The following is a 23,045-nucleotide window of genomic DNA, read 5'->3' on the forward strand; positions in this document are numbered from 1 at the left end:
TAGTATATATTTGTAGGCACAGATTACTTTTGTAGGGCAAACCGCAAAATATGGCTAATGAAATACGAATTATGAATAAATAAGATTTATGAATGTGTCAAATCCATAGACTTTTTTTTTGTTTGTTTGATTTTTGGCACTGACACCGACGGTGTACTTTGCCACAAAGGTAGGGAATAGGCGGTGGAAAAGCAAAATATATACGGAATTTAGGATTTCGGATCTAGTTAGAAAGTTTCACTCCAAGGTATAATAATATACTAAAGGGTAATGGAGTTGCTACGTAAATATTGAGATAAACACGAATAAACTAATTATTTAATAAAGTTGGTACGGAAGTAGGAAAGGGTATAGACATAGAGGAGAGACTGTCATAAAGGCAGGAGTTATCATACAGAGGACAGGAAAGAATAATATGATTCAAATCACCCACTTCCAAACCGCAATCGCAAGCATCATTGTTGCGAATTCGTATCCTTTTTAGGTGGGCCGGAGTCAGGACATGTCCTAACCTCATAATATATACTTAGGTTTATGGTCAAATCCGTGAGTAGGTAATTTGTATTCTGTGGTCAAATGTCAATCACAATTCATAGACTAATCACTGGACATCATGGAATTAATATATACCTACTACGTATAACTGGAAAGCTTACTGTGCGTCTAAGCACGTGCCGAGTGAGAGGTCATAAATCTTGGTCCGTCTCTCTCTAACTAGTGTAACCATTCCTATGACCTATCTGTAGGACATTCAAATAAAATCACTTCGCTCAGTACTTATAATAATTGTCCAGTGTCCTATCGGTCAATCTCGGCGATAGCGGCTACGAATAATAAAGTTTTAATTATTCGTAGGGTAGCGGTCAATAACCCTCTGTCAATTTTTTTTTCATATTTCCTATACTCCACTCGAGCTAACTTGTCGCTAGCGGTCATTGACTCCCTGTCAAAAACTTGTCATTTTCCCTATAAAACCACGATAAACAATATCTGACACTTCATTATCAATCGCGGTTTATATGGAAAATGACAAGTTTTTGACAGGGAGTCAATGACCGCTAGCGAAAGTTAGCCCGAGTGAAGTATAGTTTTCTATACAAACCACGATTGACAATAAAGTGACAAAATATGTTTCTAGTTGGGGTTATATCGTATTTTGCTTATCTCGATTTTTTATATTTTTTCATTACAATATGTAAAGTTTACAGTTCTGACAAGATATTGTCTTTAACCCGTAACCGAGTTGTGTAGACAATAATATACAGACATAAATATCGATGTGAACTGAATATGAAGCTTAACACTTCGAACTTATAAAAGGTTGGAAATTATCATCATAATATTAATACGCGAACGAAAAACTTTGTAACCCTTTTTACGAAAAATAGGGAAACGTAGGTGCACGAAATTTTGCACAGTCATAGTTTATATGGTGATGGAGTGCCCAGGGCCCCCGTAAGGTATACTGGCGCCCGAGTGCAAAAAAGGACTTTGGCGCCCCTTAAGGCCTTTTTTTAATGGTAGGTAGGTGAAATAAAGCAGATAAAAATCGGCCAAGTGAGAGTCAGACTCGCGCACGAAGAGTTCCGTACCGTTAAAGTGCAAAAATAGACCAAACATTTTTTTTTCTTTTAAAAAAAAATTTCCTCCTTGGTTTTGGCGCCCCTTAAGAATGGCGATTTGGTGCCCCTAGAGGGTGGCGCCCGTGTGCATTGCACACATTGCACATATGGTAGCGGGGGCCCTGGGAGTGCATCGAACTAATATTATTTTAAAATTATGCCTTTAACATACATTTTTTTAACAAATAAAACATTACACACACTAGGAAAGATGACATATTTTTGAGTGACAAGCCAAACCACAGTATAGCAATATGACATATCCCTATGCCTAAACCAAAGATATTTTATATCTTTGGCCTAAACATACGAATTATACTCTTTTATTTATGATTGAAGTCTGTTGACAACAAGTTGACAAATTATTGAAAATGGATTATAGTTTTTTTATTGAATCTTAGATAGCTATTAGACAATGCTTACACGGCCAGTCTGAGATCAGCTGAGTCCCAGATTATGTTGAAAAAAAAAATGATAAAGTCAATATTTTTTACAATGGCTGTATGGGCAACGCTCCCTTTGCCTGTCCCGACCGCGACGAATTAAAAAAAAAAATTTTACAAAATAGGTAGTAGTCCTCATGTCGTTGAAACTAAGGTCGAATTTCGACCAACTGTAAACGATTTGAAATGAAAATACGACTATTGAAATTAAATAACATTAATATGAAGCAGAAATATTATGTTTTATTTACTTTGAACTAAACAATTATTAATTTTTAATTTTCTTTGGAAAAAGGCAATTTCATAAACAAAGGTGAAAAAAGGTGAAAAATAATAAAACACAGATATAATACATAGCATATTTAATTTTAATTATTACATCTCTTCTCTTGATTTTCTGTTTAAGATTTTTTAACTCACGCTTCAATTTTATTTTTCTTGGGGTTGTAACTGTTACGTAGTATATGACATTCTCTTTGGTTGTAACTTGCAAGCAAAGTTGATGTTTGTGTATTTACGTTAATTTTTTTAACTAAAAACTTTTAGAAAATCCAGGTTGTTCGTTTTCTACAGTATTGAAGCGTATAATGCTTAACAATTTAATTTTATTTTCGGGAAAAATCTGTAATGCAAATACATAAAAATAAGCGTTGTTACAAATTGCTGTTCAGTAACTTTTTTATCAGGATACAATGTTGCTTATTTCAAATATTTTTAAATTACCTTTAGAAAGATAGAAGGATTCACTCCAGGTTTTAATCTTTTCCGCTGTTCTATTCGATAATCTTCAGGTTTGAAATGAAGTGAACAAACTACAGAGCTTTGACGTAAGTTCCCGGGTTTCACTTCTAACCACTTTTTCTTTAGCTCTAAATCTGAAGGCAAACTGGAAATATAAAATTTATATAAATACCATTGTCTATTATACTATTTATTTTGTTTTGTTTGGCGTAGTAAAAAATAATCATAAAAGCTTCCACGTGCTTGTTGATGCAGAGGTACATGCAAAATATAGTGAACGAACTTTTGCCCGCGGCTTTGCTCGCGTTAAGAAGTATTATTATATACAAACTTTCATCCCCTATATAGCTCGGAAAGCAATAATAATAACTCCATATGAAAACAAAGGAAACGCCATATTGTTTTTGTGGTGTGGTGCCGCACAGATAATATTATACCCGTTTTCTAGTGTTGCCTAGCGTAAATGTAATAAAACAACCTACTTTAATTTTTAAATGTCGTGAAACATTATAAAACTTTGGATCTATAGAGACCTACAAAGTTTTGCATTCTATATTTTTATTAGTATACGTACAAACATACAGCACGTGATATTCATAAACAAAATATTTGTCTTTGCTGCGAAAGAACTGTTATATTTTCTACCATTATATTTAAAATATAATACATGGCAATTGTGCGAAAGAGACACACCAAGAAAAAGTTTGTCTCACATGGGCTCATTTCCCAGAGTTTTATTAAAAAAATATTTTATTCTCTTGAAAATAAGGTTCATTTCGACACTCAAGAAGATTTCAAGTGAGCATTCCTGTTATACGTAGTATATATTAATTCCATGCTGGACATTTAAATATTGGATCATTTGTTCTCACCTGTGCAACTCACAAATGACCCATCGCCTTTACAAACTAGGAAGAAGACGAAGTAGAACTGTAGAACTGTCAAAAACATTTTTGTTTTCAAACTTCACATTTGTTCACATTTCAAAATTCCGAAATAAAATGTTAAATTAAAACGAAAATGCTGTAGTAAAATGATTTTAAAAACAAAAAAAAGAGTACAATGTTCCGAAATAGATTTTTTAACGTACTTAAATCCGTACGATATATTCATAGAAAGATAAACTTTAAAGTGCGAAACATAACCCCTATACCAGTTACTTTATGTATTGGATTGATTGCAACCGCAAAATGTGAAGAGGAGACTGAAATCAAGTTGCCATGGGATGCTGAGACACTAGAACACGAGTTCCTTATTCGCCAAGCGACGACTGTTAACGTAAACGCCGCTACACAACTACTAACTGTAACCATAGTTGCTATTCAGGATACTAGTGAAAGGTTAGATAAATCCATACGAATATAATTAATGCGATAGTGTGTCTGTCTGTCTAATACATCTTTACGCCGAGTATAAGGCTGTCGCGAGTAGCGGTAGCCGCGCGGCTGCCGCACTACTCGCGGCTTAATGTGAAGGCAGCCTTAATGAAATTTATGGAACCATTTGGGTCCCGGATAGGACATAGGATACTTTTATCTCGAAATAATGTATGGTTCCCGTGCCATACACGAATTTTGGCGCAAAGGAGTTGCAGGATTTATGTAAAAAATATAAATGTAAATTATTTGCTTATTTCTACTTATACATATAAGTATAATTTCTTACCTAAGTGAAAATCTTTGCAAATAGATATGTGCAAAAAATAAATCCTTAGTGGAATAATGATGTTGTACTATTTTTTAGATTAAGAGAAGCATTGTCCAAAGAGATATGTTTGGTTCAACAAGCAATGGAGTGGGGTGAGGAGAACACTCCATCGCAGCACTGGGACCAGCTGGTTGCCGTCCGAGGGTCACTAGCAGATCTAAAACACAATCTACGAATGTTAACAAGTAATTATGAAACCATTTTGACGATCTCTGTGGCTCGGTTGGTGGGCTGTTGGTAGCTCAAGCCAGGGGTCGCAAGTTCGATTTCCGCCGACGGAACGAAAAGTTTTCTAAATTCCTGAGTCATGGATGTGTATTAAATATTATGTGTATCATATAATAAAAATCTTAAATATATATTGTATAGTATAAAAGTATTAAATATATTGTGTAGTACCCGTAACACAAGTTCTTCAGATACTTACCACGGGGTCAGACTGATGCGGTGTGAAGCGTCCATAGATATTATTATTACTAACTATTTGACCGAGCTTTGCTTGGTATTCGATAAAATACAAATAACATGACATTTTCTAAAAATGATTCCTAGCTAGATTGATATATCGCCCCCGAAATCCCCTATATACTAAATTTCATGAAAATCGTTGGAGCCGATTCAGAGATTCCAAATATATATACAAGAATTACTCGTTTAATGATATAAGATTATTATTTTTGAACGAAGACAACTTTTTTAAATCTTAATCTCAAAATCTATTAGAACTTAAATATTATGTCCCATGCAAATATGCCTTTTTTTCTGTGTGGTTGCTTCCTAAACCAACATTATATTAGCTCAATTTTTGAAGTAACCTGTTATTGTTACACTAGGCACTTTCGATATATATATATATATATATATATATATATATATATATATATATATATATATATATATATATATATTTTTAATTTTAGCTTATATGGAGTATGCTGAGAAACTAGCCACTGTTGCTGCAGAAATATCCTATTTATCAGGAAACACAGTGGCGTCCGATGCCATCTGTGAAAGAATAGACCATGCCACCAGGTAATAAAAACAGTAATTTTATAAAAAGTTTATTAAATTGGGATAGACATTTTAAAATTCATAATCACTTTCACTTATTTTTATAACCAAACAATAAAATATATACAAAATTAACTTAAATGTAACCGCTAAAAGTAGGATTAAAGCAATAATAATTATACAGTATAAATAATGATGTGTAAATAGTTAAAAACATTATGATAAACTTTGTCAGCACAAAGGTACAATAAGTCAAATACATTTTTTGGGAGATTATCATAATTTATTCAAATTATGTGTATCACATAACAAAAACAAGGAGAAAATTGTATTTTGTGCTGACATTATAATTATTAATTTATTATAATATTTAGAGACATTGAGTTTTTCACATCCATCAATAGATTATGAGTTTACAACACTAAGATGATTCTCATGTCTTTTTGTGTGTCAGCTTAGATATTTGGACTTGGGCAAAATATTTTTTTTCAACTATTATTTCATAAAAACAATATATTTTGCAATTAAAACCAAAAAATAATTCCAGTTAGTCTAGTTGCATAATTTAAAGCTAATATAATACACATCTTGGTCTTTTATTAAAAAAAATATCACATCCAAAAGTCTATGCTGACATGTTTGTCCCAATTCCATTAAATAGTCAACATATTTATTATATTATACATATATTATTTACATTACTTGAGCGCTTTCACATCGTATTTTGATAAAGGATCCAACGAGAAAGACAGGTATATGTCCCTTTCATTTGGTCCAACATCAAATTGGTTAAATGTAAAAACTCTCTAACGCAGGACATGCAACATGCAGAAAGTTTTAACCCACGAACTACAGCAAGAGAGCTTGGAGATACAACAGCGGGCTATCATAGGAGCACCAAACCTCGAAGACAAACTGAAACACGAAGAAAAGGATAAGAAAACGACATAGTCATAGGTTACACGGTCAATCTGGCATCAGTTCAGTACATCAATCTGTGATTGACGCCAGATTGATGGCTAAGAAGTACATATTTAAAAAATGATCAGTCCATCAATCCGTGGGTTAGACGTTCAGTTTCGCGTCAATCTTTACCAGATTGGCAGATCAGATTGATGAGAAACTGAGCGCGTAACCTACGTCATAGAAACCTTATAAAATTCGTAAAATATATATAACAAGCTGCAAGCAATTGGATTTTTTAGTAAAGATTTAGCTGCAAAACATGTTGAAAAAATTATTTTACTTGAAAATACAGGGAAGTAGTTTTGAAAACCAATGTTTCTTTATTGCTAACAATAGTAACTTCCATGTTCTATGTATACATTTTGTTGTTGAATTAATTTTGATCAGAAACGAACTAATAAAGTGATACTAGGTTCATAAGTAACTGATGCGTTTTATTTACGTCATTATACTAACTATAGTTTGTGCGTTTTAAGATGATATGGGTGACAGTTTTCATATCCCTTGCTACAGGTTTTTTTTTACAAGAAAACAAGAAAATCAAAATGTAATAAATTATATTCCATCTACAAAAACAAATGTTTCATATAATTGTAAATGAATAAAAATGAAAAGTTGCTAAATGCTAACTTATTAATATAAAATTATAAATATTAACTGTGAAACAGGAGTATAAAATTATTGTTACGAAAACATTTGAAAAATTTCAGATGCATGGAACGGAACATGAAATCGAAATCAAATCGATAAAAAAGGGCGGCCATCTTAAATCGCCGGCACCACTGAAATGTCAGTACGAAATCGATAATTTCGATTGCAATTCCTTTACGAAGTGATTCGATATTTTTAAATTATCGATTAATTTTTGTTAGGTAACTTCCCTATTCCAATTATAATGTGTCACGCATATCATCATATAAAACGCACTAACTATATAATTCTTACGGTCTCCAATAACTCAGGACTGTTTGCGTAAATGTAAGGCCAAGGATTATAACTAATACTTTATTTATGTTTAAAACATAAAGTTAATATACCTAGCCGAATAGAGCAACAATCTCGAGCTGTCAAACGAAACCGAAATTGGTTTCATCTGTGTGTAAAAATATGTGTACGTATACACTTACACAAGCATGATTGAACATGAATTCTATGAGATTAAATTGTCAACGTGCGGCACGTGCCGACTGGACGTCAAAAAAAGAGTGCTGCTGTCATGTATCACACGTCTCTTTTTACCACGCAGTGTTACTGATAGTGACATCTCTCTTGCTCAGGCCTTTGTTTCTCTATTCCACTAGGTATATTAACATTTAACTTTATGGTTTAAAAGTAGTCTAAAGGCCACAACACATAAACACGACACGATGTCGTGTCGTACCACGATGCGACGTCGCGTCGTGGGAATCTACGTCGAGCATTGTAAAAAACTACGCCACGACATCGTAACGTGCCACGATACACGGCACGACGTCGCGTCGTAGAAACTCACGATGCGTTCCTGTGTCAGGGTCGGGACACAAACACGTTCCTGTGTTAGTGCCACAGTTGTTAATCAAATTTCAAAGATGACGCATCGTGAGTTGTGGATGGCTCGTCGTGGATTCCGACGACGCGACGTCGCATCGTGAAACGATGTCGCGGCATGGTACGACACGACGTCGTATCGTGTTTTTGTGTCCCGGGCCCCGGCCCTCAGGCCGCGCACAATATTAAGATATCTAGGTGAAACAGAAGGTGGCAAGCGGGAGCATGTTGTGTCTCCATGCTCGCCCTGAACACCACTAAAGAGATCCTAAAAATCGATAGCTGTCTATTCCCCTTCCATTTGTCGGATCCCTAGGGTCTGGCCTATACATAGTAGAAGTTACAATACATTGCTCGATTGATTCACTGAACGAAAAGAAGACAGATATGAGATAACTATTATGAATAAAGTGTAGTGAGGCATATTAATAATAACTCTCACACCGATTTGGTGACGGTGGCCGGTTTAATTGAAATCGGACCAATTACGCAGGAGTGATTTTTATAGTGCCCAAGTGTGTGCGCAGTACACAAGAGCACTCTCTATTCCTTTTACTCTTCATAACGCAGTGGGTCGTAAGACCGACACGACTGGCGAGAGACTTATCTATCAGTCTCTCGCCAGTCGTGTCGTCTTACGACCTGTGACCTTACGACGTCTTGCGCCTAAGCGCAGGACCGACTTTTTACATGCCCATCCGACGCATCTTACTTGTCAGACGATCAGCCTGCATTGTCCTAACCAAACTTGGAAATAACATGTTTCCAACGCGGGAATCGAACCCACGACCTCCGGAGTGGAGAGGCACGCTCTAGCCACTAGACAGTGTTGCAGAAATGACATTTATGAAATCGGTGTTGCTACCAACTAAAAATCGTGAGAAATAGGGAGATTGCTACCAACTAAAAATCGGGAGAAATAGGGAGATTGCTGCCTAAATAAATCAAATTATAACACGTGTTAAAGTTATTAATCATTAGTCCAAATAATATATACTAGTAATCTGTGCATTAGTCTCCTTCTTGCAGCTTAGACAGTAGGCGTAGTTTGCATCTTTAATATTACTGCTTGCCTGTAACCACCCAGCACACTCCGGGCGTGTTTCCCACTCTTTTTTATATTTTTGTAGTATATCTTTTTCTTTTTGTTTCGAACGTACCACTACTAGTGGTTGGAAAATCACTGTCTGGGTCTGAACTAGACATTTGATTTGCGTTAATACAATATGGGAAGTTGCGTATCGGACGAATGATTAGAAAATGGAAAATTGAAAAATGAAAATTGAAAATTTGAAACCTGTCGAAACAATAATATTCAACTTTAGTGAGTATGATTTACAGCCTAAATTTGCTTGTTTATTGAAAGGCCAATCTAATGCCTTGCCCCTTGGGGAATAACCCTAACTTGGGGAATAAAATAATAATAATGAAAATGTTAAATTTGGTGTTACAATCTACAAAATGAATATAAATTAAGTTTAATGTTCTAAGATTGAGTAAATCGGGAGATTATACCCTAAAATCGTTTTATCGGTATTTGTTTGCCAAAATCGGAAGATCTACCGATAAATCGGTAACTTTTACAACACTGCCACTAGACCACGGAGGCGTTATACAGGCGCAATTATTGTGTTGTGAGCTACGAATAATAAAAACTAGTTGTGAGGCATATTGTATACAGTGAGTAGTGACGTACCGTTTAGAAAGTGGCATCCTTGTTGAGATGCGTCTCTATGTCGACGCGGCAGATGGGGCAGTGCTTGTTGGTGCTCAGCCACTGGTCCACGCACTCCATGTGGAACAGGTGCATGCACGGCAGGCGCCTGCAAACAAATAATGATACAGTCAAGCTGAACAATTAAAGAGGTTTAATAAAAATTATTCACATGTTACAGGTATCGCTCAGTCTCGAAACCAGCGGGCAGCGGGGCGAGAGCGGCGCGGCGCGTAGCAAAGTAAAGATTTATGGATAAGCCATCTAGTACGCCGCGCGCCGCTCGGGTTCGGGACCTGTCCATATAAATCTTTATTATGTAAATGAAGCTCTTTTACACTTCATTTAATTTAAATTACCCGCGCATTACTTAACACATACATCAGAATATTAATATCTGTGATGACAAGTCTTTTTCACTCTATGTTTTATTAGGAAGGGGCGCACTTTGTCCATTTTCTGGAAAATTATTACAGAAAGTGTCCACGTGTTTTATAAAAGAAATATTCAAATAAGGATTGTAATAGAAATAACATTATTTGAAGCAATAGCTTTTAATGTTGTTTCTCTTTACAGGTTAGTAATTACTTGATTATTTGTATATTAGTATGTATGTACTATGTATATTCTTAATTCACAAATCATTCTTTTTACCTCTAGTAAAAAGTATGTTTTGTGAATTAAGAATAAATTTATCTTTACAGAGCAATAAAACAACATTATTATTTGTTGGCCATGGAAAATTCCAATTTCAATTCGCTGTGAAACCAGCCAAAGATCCGAAGACAATTAATGTGATCTGCATAACCTCAATCATGGACGCCGACAAACGTTTTTTTTTTTTTAATTCCGGAACAATTACAACCAATAAAACTGCACACTGAGTTGATTAAAACCCAAACATTTTAAAAAGTATGTAGTATGTACTCGTATGTACATTGTACGTATAGACTACAAGTAAGTTTTTTTACTATTTATGGCTACAGGTGGTCGAGCCTTGACCGCGTCGCGTTCGGCATCGAGCTCGCTTACGCACTTTCTCATACTCTGACACCTTAGTGCCCACGGTCCACCTGCACAGTGATCGGTCCGCAGTTCTTCATGTGGCGCATCAGGACGTCTTTGTACCGCAGTAATTGGCCGCTCTGTTTTCGCATGCCTTTACGAAGTTCAGAATAATAGACGCGCTCTGCCTCAGCAGTATCAGGCATCCGTAAGAGCCTGTCCACACGGCACGTTGCGTCAGCGTTGCGTCGACGCAGCGCTGCCGTTTGACGCATAGCCGGCCACACGGGCGCTGCGTCATCGCAGCGTTATTACGAAGCAGTCTTAACGTCAACATCCCCTCCCGCTTCGTCTCGGGGGCTGCTGGTCGTTCGTGACTAAAATCGACCCGTTAGTCACCCGTGTAAATCGACCATAAGATATAGCCGCACCACTTCAGTTGCCGTTTGAATAGATATGCCTCTATACCTGTAGTGCACTGTACCTGCAGTCGGCGTGCAGCTCGAAGACGGACAGACAGATGGTGCACTTGTCGTCGCGGTGGTTGGCGGGCGGCGCGTACGCGTGCCGGTACGTGTTGCGCTCGATCACGGCGGACGACGCGCCGCGCCCGTTGCGCCGCGCCTCCGCCGCCTCCGCCGCGCGCATCAGCGCCGCGACGCTGCTGCCGGTGCCGGTGCCGCCCTAAACAACGGTTACATTCGTTTATATTATAACTAGCTGTCCCGGTGAACTTCGTGTCACTTTAAAACCTTCCCTGGACTTCTACGAATATTTTAAGACTAAAATTAGCCCAATCCGTTCAACCGTTTTCGAGTTTTAGCGTTACTAAGACAATTGAAAATCCATTTTTATATATATTAATATAGATAATAACTCCCACACCGGTTTCGGTGACTGTGGCCGGCTTCATTGAAAACAGGCCAGTTGCGCAGGAGTAATTTTATAGTGCCCGAGTGTGTGCGCAGTGCCTACACAAGAGCACTCTCTACACCTTTTATTCTCACCCAGTAATACGACCGGCCACCGTCACCGAAACCGATATGGGAGTTATTATTACGCCTACATTAGTTTATTACAAACACGATAATATAGAAAAATTTTACATACATATTGACATAAGGCAAGAATAATCATACAAATATAATTATTACATAATAGATTTTAAAATATACGATTTTTTTTCAAATATTTTTACAAGTTATTGGATTGTCATTGGCTCTTAATACAAATGCAAAGTTTCGAATTAATTAGACTACTGGAGGTAGGTAAAAATACCTACAGCCCAAGCTTATAAAAGTGTGTTAAAAAATAACTACATGTTTATTTAAAAAACGTGTTCCCCATATTGAGTTTACTGTGAAAGAAGCAGCACTGAAGGTTTACTTTTGACCTCTCTGCTTTCTTTGAGAAACGCCCCAACGCCATGAATTTGTCCATACAAAAATATGACAAACCAGACTTCTAAACTTATTCGGCCTTTACACACACAGCCAGTGGCGTAACAATAGGGTGGCAGAGCTGACAAAATGTCACGGGCCCCCGACCCAAAAGGGCCCCGGCCCAAGAGGCCGTGAGCTCAGAAATTTATAGATACGTTGATTGTACCCGTTTTAATATTAACGTGACGATTTTTACTGATGGGACCCCATCAATTTGCCATGGGCCCCAGATAGTATGCTGTATAGTTACGACACTGCACACAGCACAGTATTTCTAAGCGAATGGTTATCTCTTTAGTATGTGACTCACCAATCCGGAAGGTTGTATGGAGATGTGGAGGTGAGGAGGGTGCATCTGCATGTAGTGGTGCATGTGGTGCTGGACGAACGGCGGCTCGCTGGAACACGTTATGTCAGTTAAAAATTAAAAAAAATTGAGAGGTGTCAAGGGACACCCGGATGGAATGAAGTTATAAAAAAAGAGAGAGAGAGACAGAGAGAGAAACACGCGCTACCGCACGGCTTACAACTATAACATTTTTGCTCTAGTTGTAATATACCAACACTTTTGTGTCATGTCGTTACAACTTTTTCCGTCTAGCCCCCTTTCGCAACGCGCGATAAGGAAATTCGTTCCAATAATGTCTATGGACGCTTCACACCACGTCAGTCTGACCCCGTGCAAGTACCTGAAGGACTTGTATTGCGGGTACTTTTATACTATACATATTATATTTAAGTATATATAATAAAATTCATAAATAATAATTTATTATAGCATACACTTAAATATTTTAATACACATTTTTTGCTCCGCCACCGGGATTCAAACCCACGACCCCCGGCTTGAACGCTGACCACGCGCTCAACCACTGAGCCACAGAGGTCGTCAGAATGCCGCTTTATGAAGTAGTTTAGGTAGAATAAACTTACACAATCATATGCGCAGGTGGTATGTCACGCATCTCGTAGTCATCAGAAAACTGAAAATAGAAAATGTAACATTGTTTATACAATTTCGGTATTAGATATCTCATATTTGTTTGCAGGCCCAAAAAATGAGCAGACAGACACACATATTTTACATGTTTGAATGTGATAAAAAATTTAAATAGCATGTATGATTTATAATATTACGTCATTAATCCACAGAGGCAAAAACAAGACCCCTTGCCAATTATCGAGGCGTTCGGATTGTAGTACATGTGATATTTAATTATTTTAATAAGCCTCATTAACAAAGCATCTTTTAACACGGTTAAGAAGTTTCGATTGCGGTTACTCTAGGTGTCCAGTTCTGAAGGTCTACCTAACCTTCGATAAAATATAAAGCTCAATTTTCTTCGGCATAAGGGTCAATTCAGGACCGCAACTCGACGCGTAGATGCATTTCTAAATTTGTATGGATTTGACAGTTTTGCACGACGCACCACGCAATTGAAATCTGTCAATTCAATACAAACTTAGAAATGCATCTACGCGTCGCGTTGCGGCCTGCATTGATCCTAATTGTATCTCCTCCCCCACTGTCAGACACTTATGACAGTTGCCTTCCACTGCCAGACCACCTCAAAGTCTTACATGCATCATCCAATCCAACAAGCGGGAATCCGGCACCCGGCACGCGGTGCCGGGCGTACGGGCCGACGCCGGCGTACGGCAAGTTGTACATGTCGTACAGGGACGGCCGCATCAGTATGCGACGCTGCACCTCCTGACATATAGGCACTATACTCACGGACAGCAGCGCGGTGGATCTCGGCGACGCGTCGCGGTGCCGGGCGTACGGGCCGGCGCCGGCGTACGGCACGTTGTACATGTCGTACAGGGAAGGCCGCATCAATATGCGACGCTGCACCTCCTGACAATGTTTTAGATGTTTAATATTTTAAACAAAACAAAAAAAAAATACATTTTTGGCGGGTCCTATCCTAGCGCTTACAGACGAGCGCTAAGGTCTGAGAATCGGCCATTTTTTGTACCCGAAAAATCGTACGTGGCAAAAAGGCTGCCGGGTTAGCTAGTAATAAAAAAGTATGAATGTCAGTTACTAACCGCATTGTGCTGTTGTCTTTGCCACAGCCGCTCATGCACCACGTACGGCGGCGGCAGCTCGCGACGACGATCACCTTAAAACATTATATAAAAACTGTAGCTCTACCATAAGTTTAAAGCTATAGTTTATGTCGATACTCGATACCGACTACGTTCAGTAAGACGATTCTAGTTTCCGCAAGTGACCGCTAGAGGCGCTGTAAAATTTGCCATACTAAAAGTTTACGTAGTCGGTGTCGAGTATCGATAAAAACTATAGCTATAAACTCATGGTAGAGCTACTGAGTCTTACATAATAATTAAAATGAAGTCCATAATATTTAGGTACACAAAAGTGTGTCTGTTTATTACACATTCACGCTTAATTCGCTGAAAGGATTTTTTAAAATTATTGTTTGTTTTTAGTGTAGAAAAGGGCGCTAAAGGAGATTTGCGTGATATATCCAACGGAGTCGTATCTGTGAACGCCCAAACCAACGACAAAGTGTTGCTAGATGAAGATCTTTTGTTCAGGCTAAAGCTTCAACATGCAGTATGCCGGAATAGTTAATACCTTAGCATTTTGTCTAAATGAACACTTTTAGCGTTTTCGGCATAGAAAACTGCCCCGGGGCATGCCAAATGGATACGGAAATAGCCGAACCAAACTGGTGATCCACGAACGTTTCTATGTAGCTGATAAAATTTAAACTTCAGCTACTTTCGTATCCATTCGTCCTGCTCTGTCTGGGACAGTTCTAGATGCCGAAAACGCTATTAACTAGCTAAAAGCCGAGCTTTTTGAAGGCTCGCGTCGTCACACCTTGACTGACTGGTGATAACACATCTACATATAAATAAAAATTACTATGTTAAAGCACAAAATCAATAGGCGTGATAGTTTTTCCGTAAAGTGTACCACAAAATGTACAAGTTGTGGGATATACTAGGACTCGCTTCGCTCACCCTGATTATAATGACACTTTAAAACACTACAGAGTACAGACGTATTATTGGCATTCCTAGTGATGGGATGAAGGCGCCAGTAATGTGACTGCCAACATTGTGGTTCACGTACCAATGAGATGGTGGTGTGCGTGCGGCAGGTGCGGCGCGAGCGGCCGCGGCGCGCAGCAGCAGCCCCGACACGACATCATGCACCTAGCTCTGACAACAACAACACATTTCTTAAAACATACTAACAATTATATTATCAATACGCGAGCGAAAAACTTTGGATCCCTTTTGACGAAAAATGCGGAAACATAGGAGTTTTAGTTTATATGGTGAAGGAGTGCATTGAGCTAATATTATTATTTATTTTGACATTTTTTCACCCCCGGATCTTAATTTTTTTTAATTTTTTTCCCCTAACGTAAAAAAGCCGCCAAGTGCGAGTTGGACTCGCCCATGAAGGGTTCTGCAGCAGCCTAAATACCTACTCTGCCTACGGACACGCTCCACAGTGCCTTTATCATCCATATAATTTCAGCTATCAATATTATGTAGGTATGCTATTACTATTAAATATATAATTAACAGGATAGGGTTTAAAAGCGTGCGAGAGCCGGGCGCGTATTTTGAACTATGCCTACGCGCCTCGCGAATAATAAATTTTCGTGCAGCACGTCTCACTTCGCAGTCCGCGCTCAGGGTATCGGTCAAGTTGATATGGCCATGAAATTGCTGTACTTGTGCTATTATATATTTTATTACGTGGTCAATGATGAGTTGTCCATTGGTCCGTGAAGTATGAATTTGGCCGCCCGGGGCACAGACCCCGGCTTGACCCCCCCTAGATCCGGGGCTGCATTTTTTTAACAAATAAAACATTACTACAATATACACTAAAATGTGCACACTACCATCTTTATGAATAGCCTATACATACGAATCAAAGAGAATATAAAATACGAATTATACTCTTTTGTTCATGGTTTAAGTCTGTACTTAAATTAAAAATGGACAGTTGTTTTTTTTATTAAATCTGAAATAGTCAATACTTTGAACAGGGAGTCAAAAGAAGAAGATAATTAAATTGAAGGTCTAATTCGAAGGAAAGAAGGTCGACCATTGGGCGATCTCTAGTTATAATAATGAGGTAACATATAAAACACTATAGAAATCATAACAATATAATGTGATATTGTTGAGATATTTTAAAATTGATACAATATCTGTGATGTTGGGCATGTTATTATATTTATGATCTCTACTGATTGCCTATATTATAATAAAGGTAAAAAATAATTATTACTGTCGAACTTAAACCACTTTATTTGTTTTCATTTTACAAAATCTTGGTAAAATAAAGTTTACCTTGTTCTCAACAGATGAGGATGCGATGGCATTGGTGGATGAGGATACACATACTCTCCCGGCAGCGGAATGGTCTCTATCAACGGTCGTGGAGATGGAGCAGTGCCGTCTTGAACTTGTGGCTCATTCTCCGTAGGCTCGGTCCGATTTGGTGAATTCGTAAGGTCAATAACACGCTGAAAACATAACTTAAAGATTAAAAACATATGTTTTATTGTTTTAAAGTGCGGTTATGACAGTAAAGAGTAAATACCTGATTGTCTAATAAGAAAGATTATCATTGCTTTAGACGGACTTGTTGGAAGTTTTAATAATAGAATATATTGTAGTAAACATACAATTGAAATCCATAATATACTAATACTAGCGACCCGCCCCGGCGTCGTACGGGTATAAAATATATAGCCACTGAAAAAATTATTAAAATCGATAGCCTATGATCCTACTTCTTATCGGTGCCAAATAACATAAAAATTGCTCCAGTAGTTCGCGAGATAACCCCTTTCAAATAATTTCCCCCGTTTTTTACATTCTCCTATTAGTTTTAGCGTAATAAAATATAGCCTATAGCCTTCCTCGATAAATGGGCTATCTAACACTGAAAGAATCATCAAAATCCGTTGTGTAGTTTTAAAGATTAAAGGGAACAAAGGGACATGAGGGAAAAAAAAGCGACTTTGTTTTGTAATATGTATAGATTATATTATATGCAAAAGTGTGTCCCTCTGTTTGTCTGTTAACAGACAGACCTCTTGACGCTCAAACCACTGAACCGATTTTGCGCTGAAATTTGGCATAGAGATACCCGAGTCTGAGTCTGAGTCCGAGAATTGGATAGTTTTTATCCCATAAAAATGTATGGAGGTATATAAAGGCATTAAGTTAGGTCTTAGAAAAATATAGCAATATATACTTACAAAGTTTTGATTGTCCCCAAGCATTAAAACCTCTTCATCCGTACTAGAGTCTGACACCCAGTCCAACTGTAAGTCGGGTGCAGAGAGCACCGCATTCCCTGAACTCGAACCGGAAGCTTGTGCATCCTGAAACAATTCAAATTAGCCAACTTTTTTCTACAGTTCTTTTATTATTGTACAACAAAAAGTTTAAGTAAATAAAAATGTATAATTTGGAACAGTTGGTACAATTTTATATGCAAAACTTGACAAAAGAAACCAGTATTAAGCAAGATTTAACTTACTTGACGTTCACTGGTTAGGTTTGCAGCTTGTGTATTCCCACCAGAGCTAGTACCGGGCTGGGGAGGTGTTTCTTTCACAACTCTTTCTCCAGGCCCCTTACAGCACCTCCGTTCCGGTGGCTCCGTTTTGACCACACTCCTTGCAGGTTCTGCAGTGTCACTTCTACCTGAACCTTCATTTCTACTGGAGCTACCCGGTTCGGTCTTCACGGAAACCTGACTGGGCTCAATTTTAATAGGAACATTGGGTGTGTCTGTGCTCTCCAAATTGCTAGAAGGTTCAGTTTTTATATTCACAGGTGGAACTCCTGGTTCCTCTTTGATATGAGCGGTCGAGGGTTTCTGGGACCCACTTGGTGCACTTTGATGAAAATGTCTGTGATGTTGATGTCTATGATGGTGATGAGCTCCGTTTTGATAGTTGTGATAGTTGGGAATTGCTCTGTGATTATGATCCCCATGGGAGTAATTCTGATGTACATGGATATTCCGACATGAGCAATTGTTTTGGGGGTTTTGGTTCGGTTCCTGCTTTATTAGGGGATGATTGTGACTGGAGGCTGTGTGCTGCTCTCTCATTGTGTTTGGATGGCTCGTCCCAGGACATGTATTCAAAGTCCTCAAAGGCTCTGGTTCTCTACTACTTGAATCTTGGGATTGGTTCTCCCTTTTTACTAATGGTACTGCTGAAGGGCCACTTTCACTCCCTTTATTTGAACATGAGGCCGAGCTTGCTACCCTGTCACATGGCTTTTTCCTTGGATTACTAGTTTCATCCTCATCAGAGCTCACTTCTATGAAATGGGGCCTGTCAGATTCCTTCGACTGTCTTCTACGAGGAGAGATATTTAGTTTTCGGCTCGGCCTCTCCATATCTCTCTCGAGATTACGTAGCGGGACTGCATTGCATGCAGCCCGAAACTCATCATACGTTAAATTCACGTCAGGTGGAGTCGGCAGTTCTGGAGAGGCCGTATAATTTATAGGTCGAGCAACATGAAGGACATTTCTTTCATCGTGAAGATTATTATGAACATATGGTGCTGCGATATATTCTCTAGGTCTCGTGTCTTCGTACTGCATTCCGTATAAGCCGTGATAGTAGTAGGGCCTGTGGTGCGATATATCTTTTGGTTGATACCTTATATTAACATTTCTAAGTAATTGTTCATTACCATTTGTGCAGTTTCCGCTATGTCTAGTATAATCTAGTGAGCTCGAACTATCAGGAAGAGGCTGATATTCTTCGGGTATGGGTGTCCGGGCCGGTATTGGTTCGGATAGATGAGATATGTTAACTTCGTATTGCTGCCCCGGAGAGGTTGAGTTGATCTGATTCGATGATATTTCTCCCTTGGGTTCGTTGTTCGAGGGTTCCATAGACATGATAACCTGCACTTCATCGTCACTCTCAGCAAACAAGGTCTCACAGTCCATATCCTCTGAAACAGGAAAATGTCATGACAGACGAGTGATAAAACCGAAAATATAAATTATACTTGAGATTTATTAAAGATTTTGAAGCCTTTGCGTTGTTTTAGTTTATTGGTAATTTAAATACAATAAAGACGTCATACTCAATTTACCGTGCCTTTGATGATTGTCAGATGTAGAGGTATTTACTGTGTCCAAAATTGCGGCAAGCGACGACGGGCCCGGGATGTCCCATGTAGATGACCGATCTTCAAAACTCTTTTCACTCATTTTGAATTCATATTTATTTACACATTAATGATAAAAATAATTATTTATTGACAAAAATAAATAGGACAGCCATAATGACAGTTGCGTATTGTGTTTATTTGTGCGAAATATACCGCAAATTAAGTTACATTGTACTGTTTATATCACACCTCACTATTATGTAAAATTTCACGTCATTGTTTAAATAATTAAATAAACTAGAAGTTAAAATATTTACACTGAAAATCTAAAAAATTTACAAGTTTTAATTTTTTTCGTGATTTGTCTAGGACTCTTTTTTTTTTTCTCTTTTCTAATGTCAGTTGTCACTTTTCACAGCCATTGAGGCATAGATAAAGTATTATAGTATAGATGTAGTACCTATTAAGGTTAAAATCTTTTGAATAAATGATCAGATTCTTCACCTTATATTTTTTAAATTCGATAAAAAAGTACATCACTAAACGTCAAATCTACTAATTTCTATGTTGATTAAATATCGAAAATCAAGCCATGTATAAATTCTATTCTATCAAAAATCTTATTTATTGTCTAATTATTAACTAAATTAGCACATACGAAGTCAAGCCATCGGTAAAGTAACAAAAATTTTAGTAAAAATATAAACGTACCGATCCAAGGACAAACTTTTTTAAATTTCTTAACTTTTTTGACGGACTATAAATTAATATAAAAAAAAGCAAATTGGTCGAAAAATTTGACCGTTAAATCGATATTTTTTTGCAATATATCGAGACCCATATTGATATTTTTTCAAATATCGATGTATATTTATCGATATTTGATTATATAAATATATCGATATTGTACGGGTTGTTGCCAACCGTACATAATTAATATGCTTACACTTTAAGATTCAGTAATGTCGCGGATCATATTCATTTGTATTACGATTTACGTAAAATAAAGTCAGTTATCATTTATCCATCAAAGGGAGCGGTTTTATTTTATCATTCCCAATCGTTCTCCCTTAATTATCATTTATCTTTATCATACATCTTTTAAAATAATATTGGTTGTAAGGCAGGCTGCAGCAGTAGCCCCTACAGATATTCTTTCAATTTCGACATCCCTATATTACGACACTTTGACAGTTTATGTACCTCGGAGAACCGGAACATAAAATGGCGGACCGGCCACATTATGCCGCGTCCACATATAAAAGTCAGTGAATCACTCACATCAACCACTTTGACATTGGCAACTCACTACGGGGCCATTTTTATGGCGGCTCTCGACATAGGCGAACGCGTTGGCCAACGCGTCTGCAGACGCGTTGGCCCAATGTGTAGAACGGGCGTTCGCGCGTTGGCCAACGACTAAATACCTACGGCCAACGCGCGAACGCCCGTTCTACATATTGGGCCAACGCGTCTGCAGACGCGTTGGCAGTGCGCTTGCAACGGCGTTTGTGAGTAATCCACACATAGGAAGGTCGTTCAGTATGCTTTGGATCGCGCCAATGTGCGGACGGATTCAAAATGGATGTTTAGTCGCTAATTACGAATTCGGCAGCCTGGGCTTCCAAAAAAAACCAAAAATTATTTAAGAAATTTATTAAAACTAACTTATATTTAATTTACAATAATTGTTCCGCGATCGATCCTAGACCGGAATGGAATGACAATTTTTTGATATAATCTGAATAACTACGAAAACGCGGTTATGCTGAAACTGCTGATGTGTTTCCTCGAAGACGATGGCGTTGACCGGGCACGTGTGGCTGCATCAGCATTCCCCTTTAGGGGTAATTCCTCCACCCCCAGAGCAGCAACTATTTATTTGAGGACTTTTAGCGAGAAAGTTGCTGGCAGAGATTCTTGATTCTTTACAGGAACTGCGTAGACTGGTTGATCAGCTTGGCTGGTTGGAGTGACACCCTCGTTTAGACCACTGTCCTTTTGTCGACGCAAGTGGCGACGTCGGATGATAAGAATAAGGGAAATTGTAACTATACCAAGTACTAACGTGTATAAGGGCAACGTTGTATGGTACAGTGAAGAAGATACTTGATTTAGATGGACAGGGCTCTGTAGAATTACTTGGTCTTCCAGGTTATGTTGATTCTTCAGGTCGAAAGAATTGAGGGTCATATGGGGAATATCTTTGTCTGCGACTGCAAGGTTGTCTCGAACTTCGGCGATCTTCAAGGGTTGTCCTTTGATCTCGTCGTTATTGTTAATGATGTTGAACGAATCTGTCCGCAGGGAACATCCACGGGGTATCGTAGCCAGGAAGCTGCCGGATATCGTTTTGTACTCCTTTCGTTCGCATTGTAGTTGAATCTTAGTCGGCCTTGGGAAAATTATGGTATAATGTTGATCATCAAGCTGCTCCATAGCTTCTCTCCTTAAGGTGACTTTCGTGGGGCTGCATGACTTGTCCAGAGACTGATTGATGATGATGTTCTGTATACAGTCAGGGCTCTCTCGGGGTTGATAGTTTACCATTTCTTCACAGAGAAGGTAATCATTTATCTTCGGACATTCTGCCTCTATGTACATGAAAAATTTCCCATCGGTTGCTATGTAAGGATGTGGAGGGATAAATGTTTGTTGGAGTTTATTCGGGACAATGGACAGACGGAAGAAATCATAGTCATTGAGAGCTACTACAGGAAATTTAAAAACTATAACTATTCGCTTATCCAGAAAATAACTACCAGGTTTAATAATATCATAATAGCCTCTTAAATCATATTCTAAGATTTCATTATTGCTATAAATTTTCTTAAGTCTACCTATCATACTTTCTAAATTATCTATACTTAACATGCTATGATGAGTGCTCGATGCACGGATAAAACCTAAAATATTCTCTAATCTAATTAATTCTAAATATATGTCGTCGGTATTCTCAGTAATAATTGCTAGCAACTGTGCAAATTTTGCAAACTTTACTTCTGAACTGTATTTATCTAAAATCAACTCTAAAGTTTGATTAATTTTCTTCTGATTATCTACTAGGTTATCTATTATCATATCATACTGATTCATCCAGGCTTTATTGATACTAATTTGGTTATTATATTCTGAAACTAAGTTATTTTCGTTTTTCTCTAATAAATCTATTACGTTATTATACCTTTCGGCATCTGAATGATCCAAATTACCAGTTATACTTTTTATTATTGATCCTAAACCATTAATTATTCCTCTACGTACTCTATTAGGTTCGAAAGTTTTTAATTGCGAATTTACCTTTGTTAATTTAGAATATAAATAATCAATTTGAATTTCAAATATAGGTAAGGATATGTTATCTAGCTTAGTCTTAAAATAATCTAATTGACTATATACAGAGTCAATACGTTCTTCTAACTCAGTAAGTTCTACATATTGAATGAATGAATGATAATGGCTGATGAACTTTGCTCTACCGAGCCTGAATGGTAAGAGTCCAGGTCCGCTGTCAAGTTGTTCAAGTCTTATGTCTGCTGCCATGGTCAGGTGTAGTATCATCAACAGTCGAATCCTGTAACAAATTCTTAGTCTTAGGAGCACGCTTAAGGCGAGCTTTCGCAACAGGTCCTTTTTTCTTAGATGTGTAAATGTGAATGGGTAAGTCAGCTAAAACATTGTCATGTGTATATCGGGGTGCTAGTTTTTG

At 37.8% G+C, this 23,045-nt stretch overlaps 2 protein-coding genes across 3 annotated transcripts; one reads left to right on the forward strand and one right to left on the reverse strand.

Annotated features, from left to right (window-relative positions):
• Positions 1-1,644: 1,644 nt before the first annotated feature.
• LOC121735813 lies at positions 1,645-6,914 on the forward strand. Of its 2 annotated transcripts, XM_042126775.1 has the most exons (5): positions 1,645-1,750; positions 4,055-4,146; positions 4,550-4,698; positions 5,434-5,545; positions 6,340-6,914. In XM_042126775.1, the coding sequence occupies exons 1-5, from the start codon at positions 1,730-1,732 to the stop codon at positions 6,473-6,475; spliced, it is 510 nt and encodes a 169-aa protein (XP_041982709.1). In that variant the 5' UTR covers positions 1,645-1,729; the 3' UTR covers positions 6,476-6,914. The 2 variants fall into 2 exon arrangements, with proteins under 2 accessions (XP_041982709.1, XP_041982708.1); XM_042126774.1 differs by lacking the exon at positions 1,645-1,750 and having other exon boundaries at positions 3,804-4,146.
• LOC121735811 (E3 ubiquitin-protein ligase Arkadia) lies at positions 6,302-19,651 on the reverse strand. The gene is made up of 12 exons (XM_042126771.1): positions 19,319-19,651; positions 17,733-19,174; positions 17,449-17,574; positions 16,532-16,707; positions 15,291-15,379; positions 14,234-14,307; positions 13,917-14,039; positions 13,112-13,161; positions 12,489-12,576; positions 11,221-11,420; positions 9,714-9,840; positions 6,302-6,439 (listed from the first exon to the last, which is right to left on the reverse strand). The coding sequence occupies exons 1-11, from the start codon at positions 19,434-19,436 to the stop codon at positions 9,717-9,719; spliced, it is 2,610 nt and encodes an 869-aa protein (XP_041982705.1). The 5' UTR covers positions 19,437-19,651; the 3' UTR covers positions 6,302-6,439; positions 9,714-9,716.
• Positions 19,652-23,045: the final 3,394 nt, after the last annotated feature.

Source organism: Aricia agestis, chromosome 18, assembly GCF_905147365.1.
Source record: "Aricia agestis chromosome 18, ilAriAges1.1, whole genome shotgun sequence".
Taxonomy (NCBI): domain Eukaryota; kingdom Metazoa; phylum Arthropoda; class Insecta; order Lepidoptera; family Lycaenidae; genus Aricia; species Aricia agestis.

Excerpts from the sequence above, each read along its gene's own strand:
- LOC121735811 (XM_042126771.1), bottom strand. The coding sequence starts at position 19,436 with ATGAGTGAAAAGAGTTTTGAAGATCGGTCATCTACATGGGACATCCCG. Across the intron at positions 17,575-17,732 it reads ACCTAACCAGTGAACGTCAA|GATGCACAAGCTTCCGGTTC; the intron begins GTAAGTTAAATC and ends GAATTGTTTCAG. Across the intron at positions 14,040-14,233 it reads AAAGACAACAGCACAATGCG|GAGGTGCAGCGTCGCATATT; the intron begins GTTAGTAACTGA and ends AAACATTGTCAG.
- LOC121735813 (XM_042126774.1), top strand. The coding sequence starts at position 3,869 with ATGTTCCGAAATAGATTTTTTAACGTACTTAAATCCGTACGATATATT. Across the intron at positions 4,147-4,549 it reads ATTCAGGATACTAGTGAAAG|ATTAAGAGAAGCATTGTCCA; the intron begins GTTAGATAAATC and ends ACTATTTTTTAG. Across the intron at positions 4,699-5,433 it reads CAATCTACGAATGTTAACAA|CTTATATGGAGTATGCTGAG; the intron begins GTAATTATGAAA and ends TTTTAATTTTAG.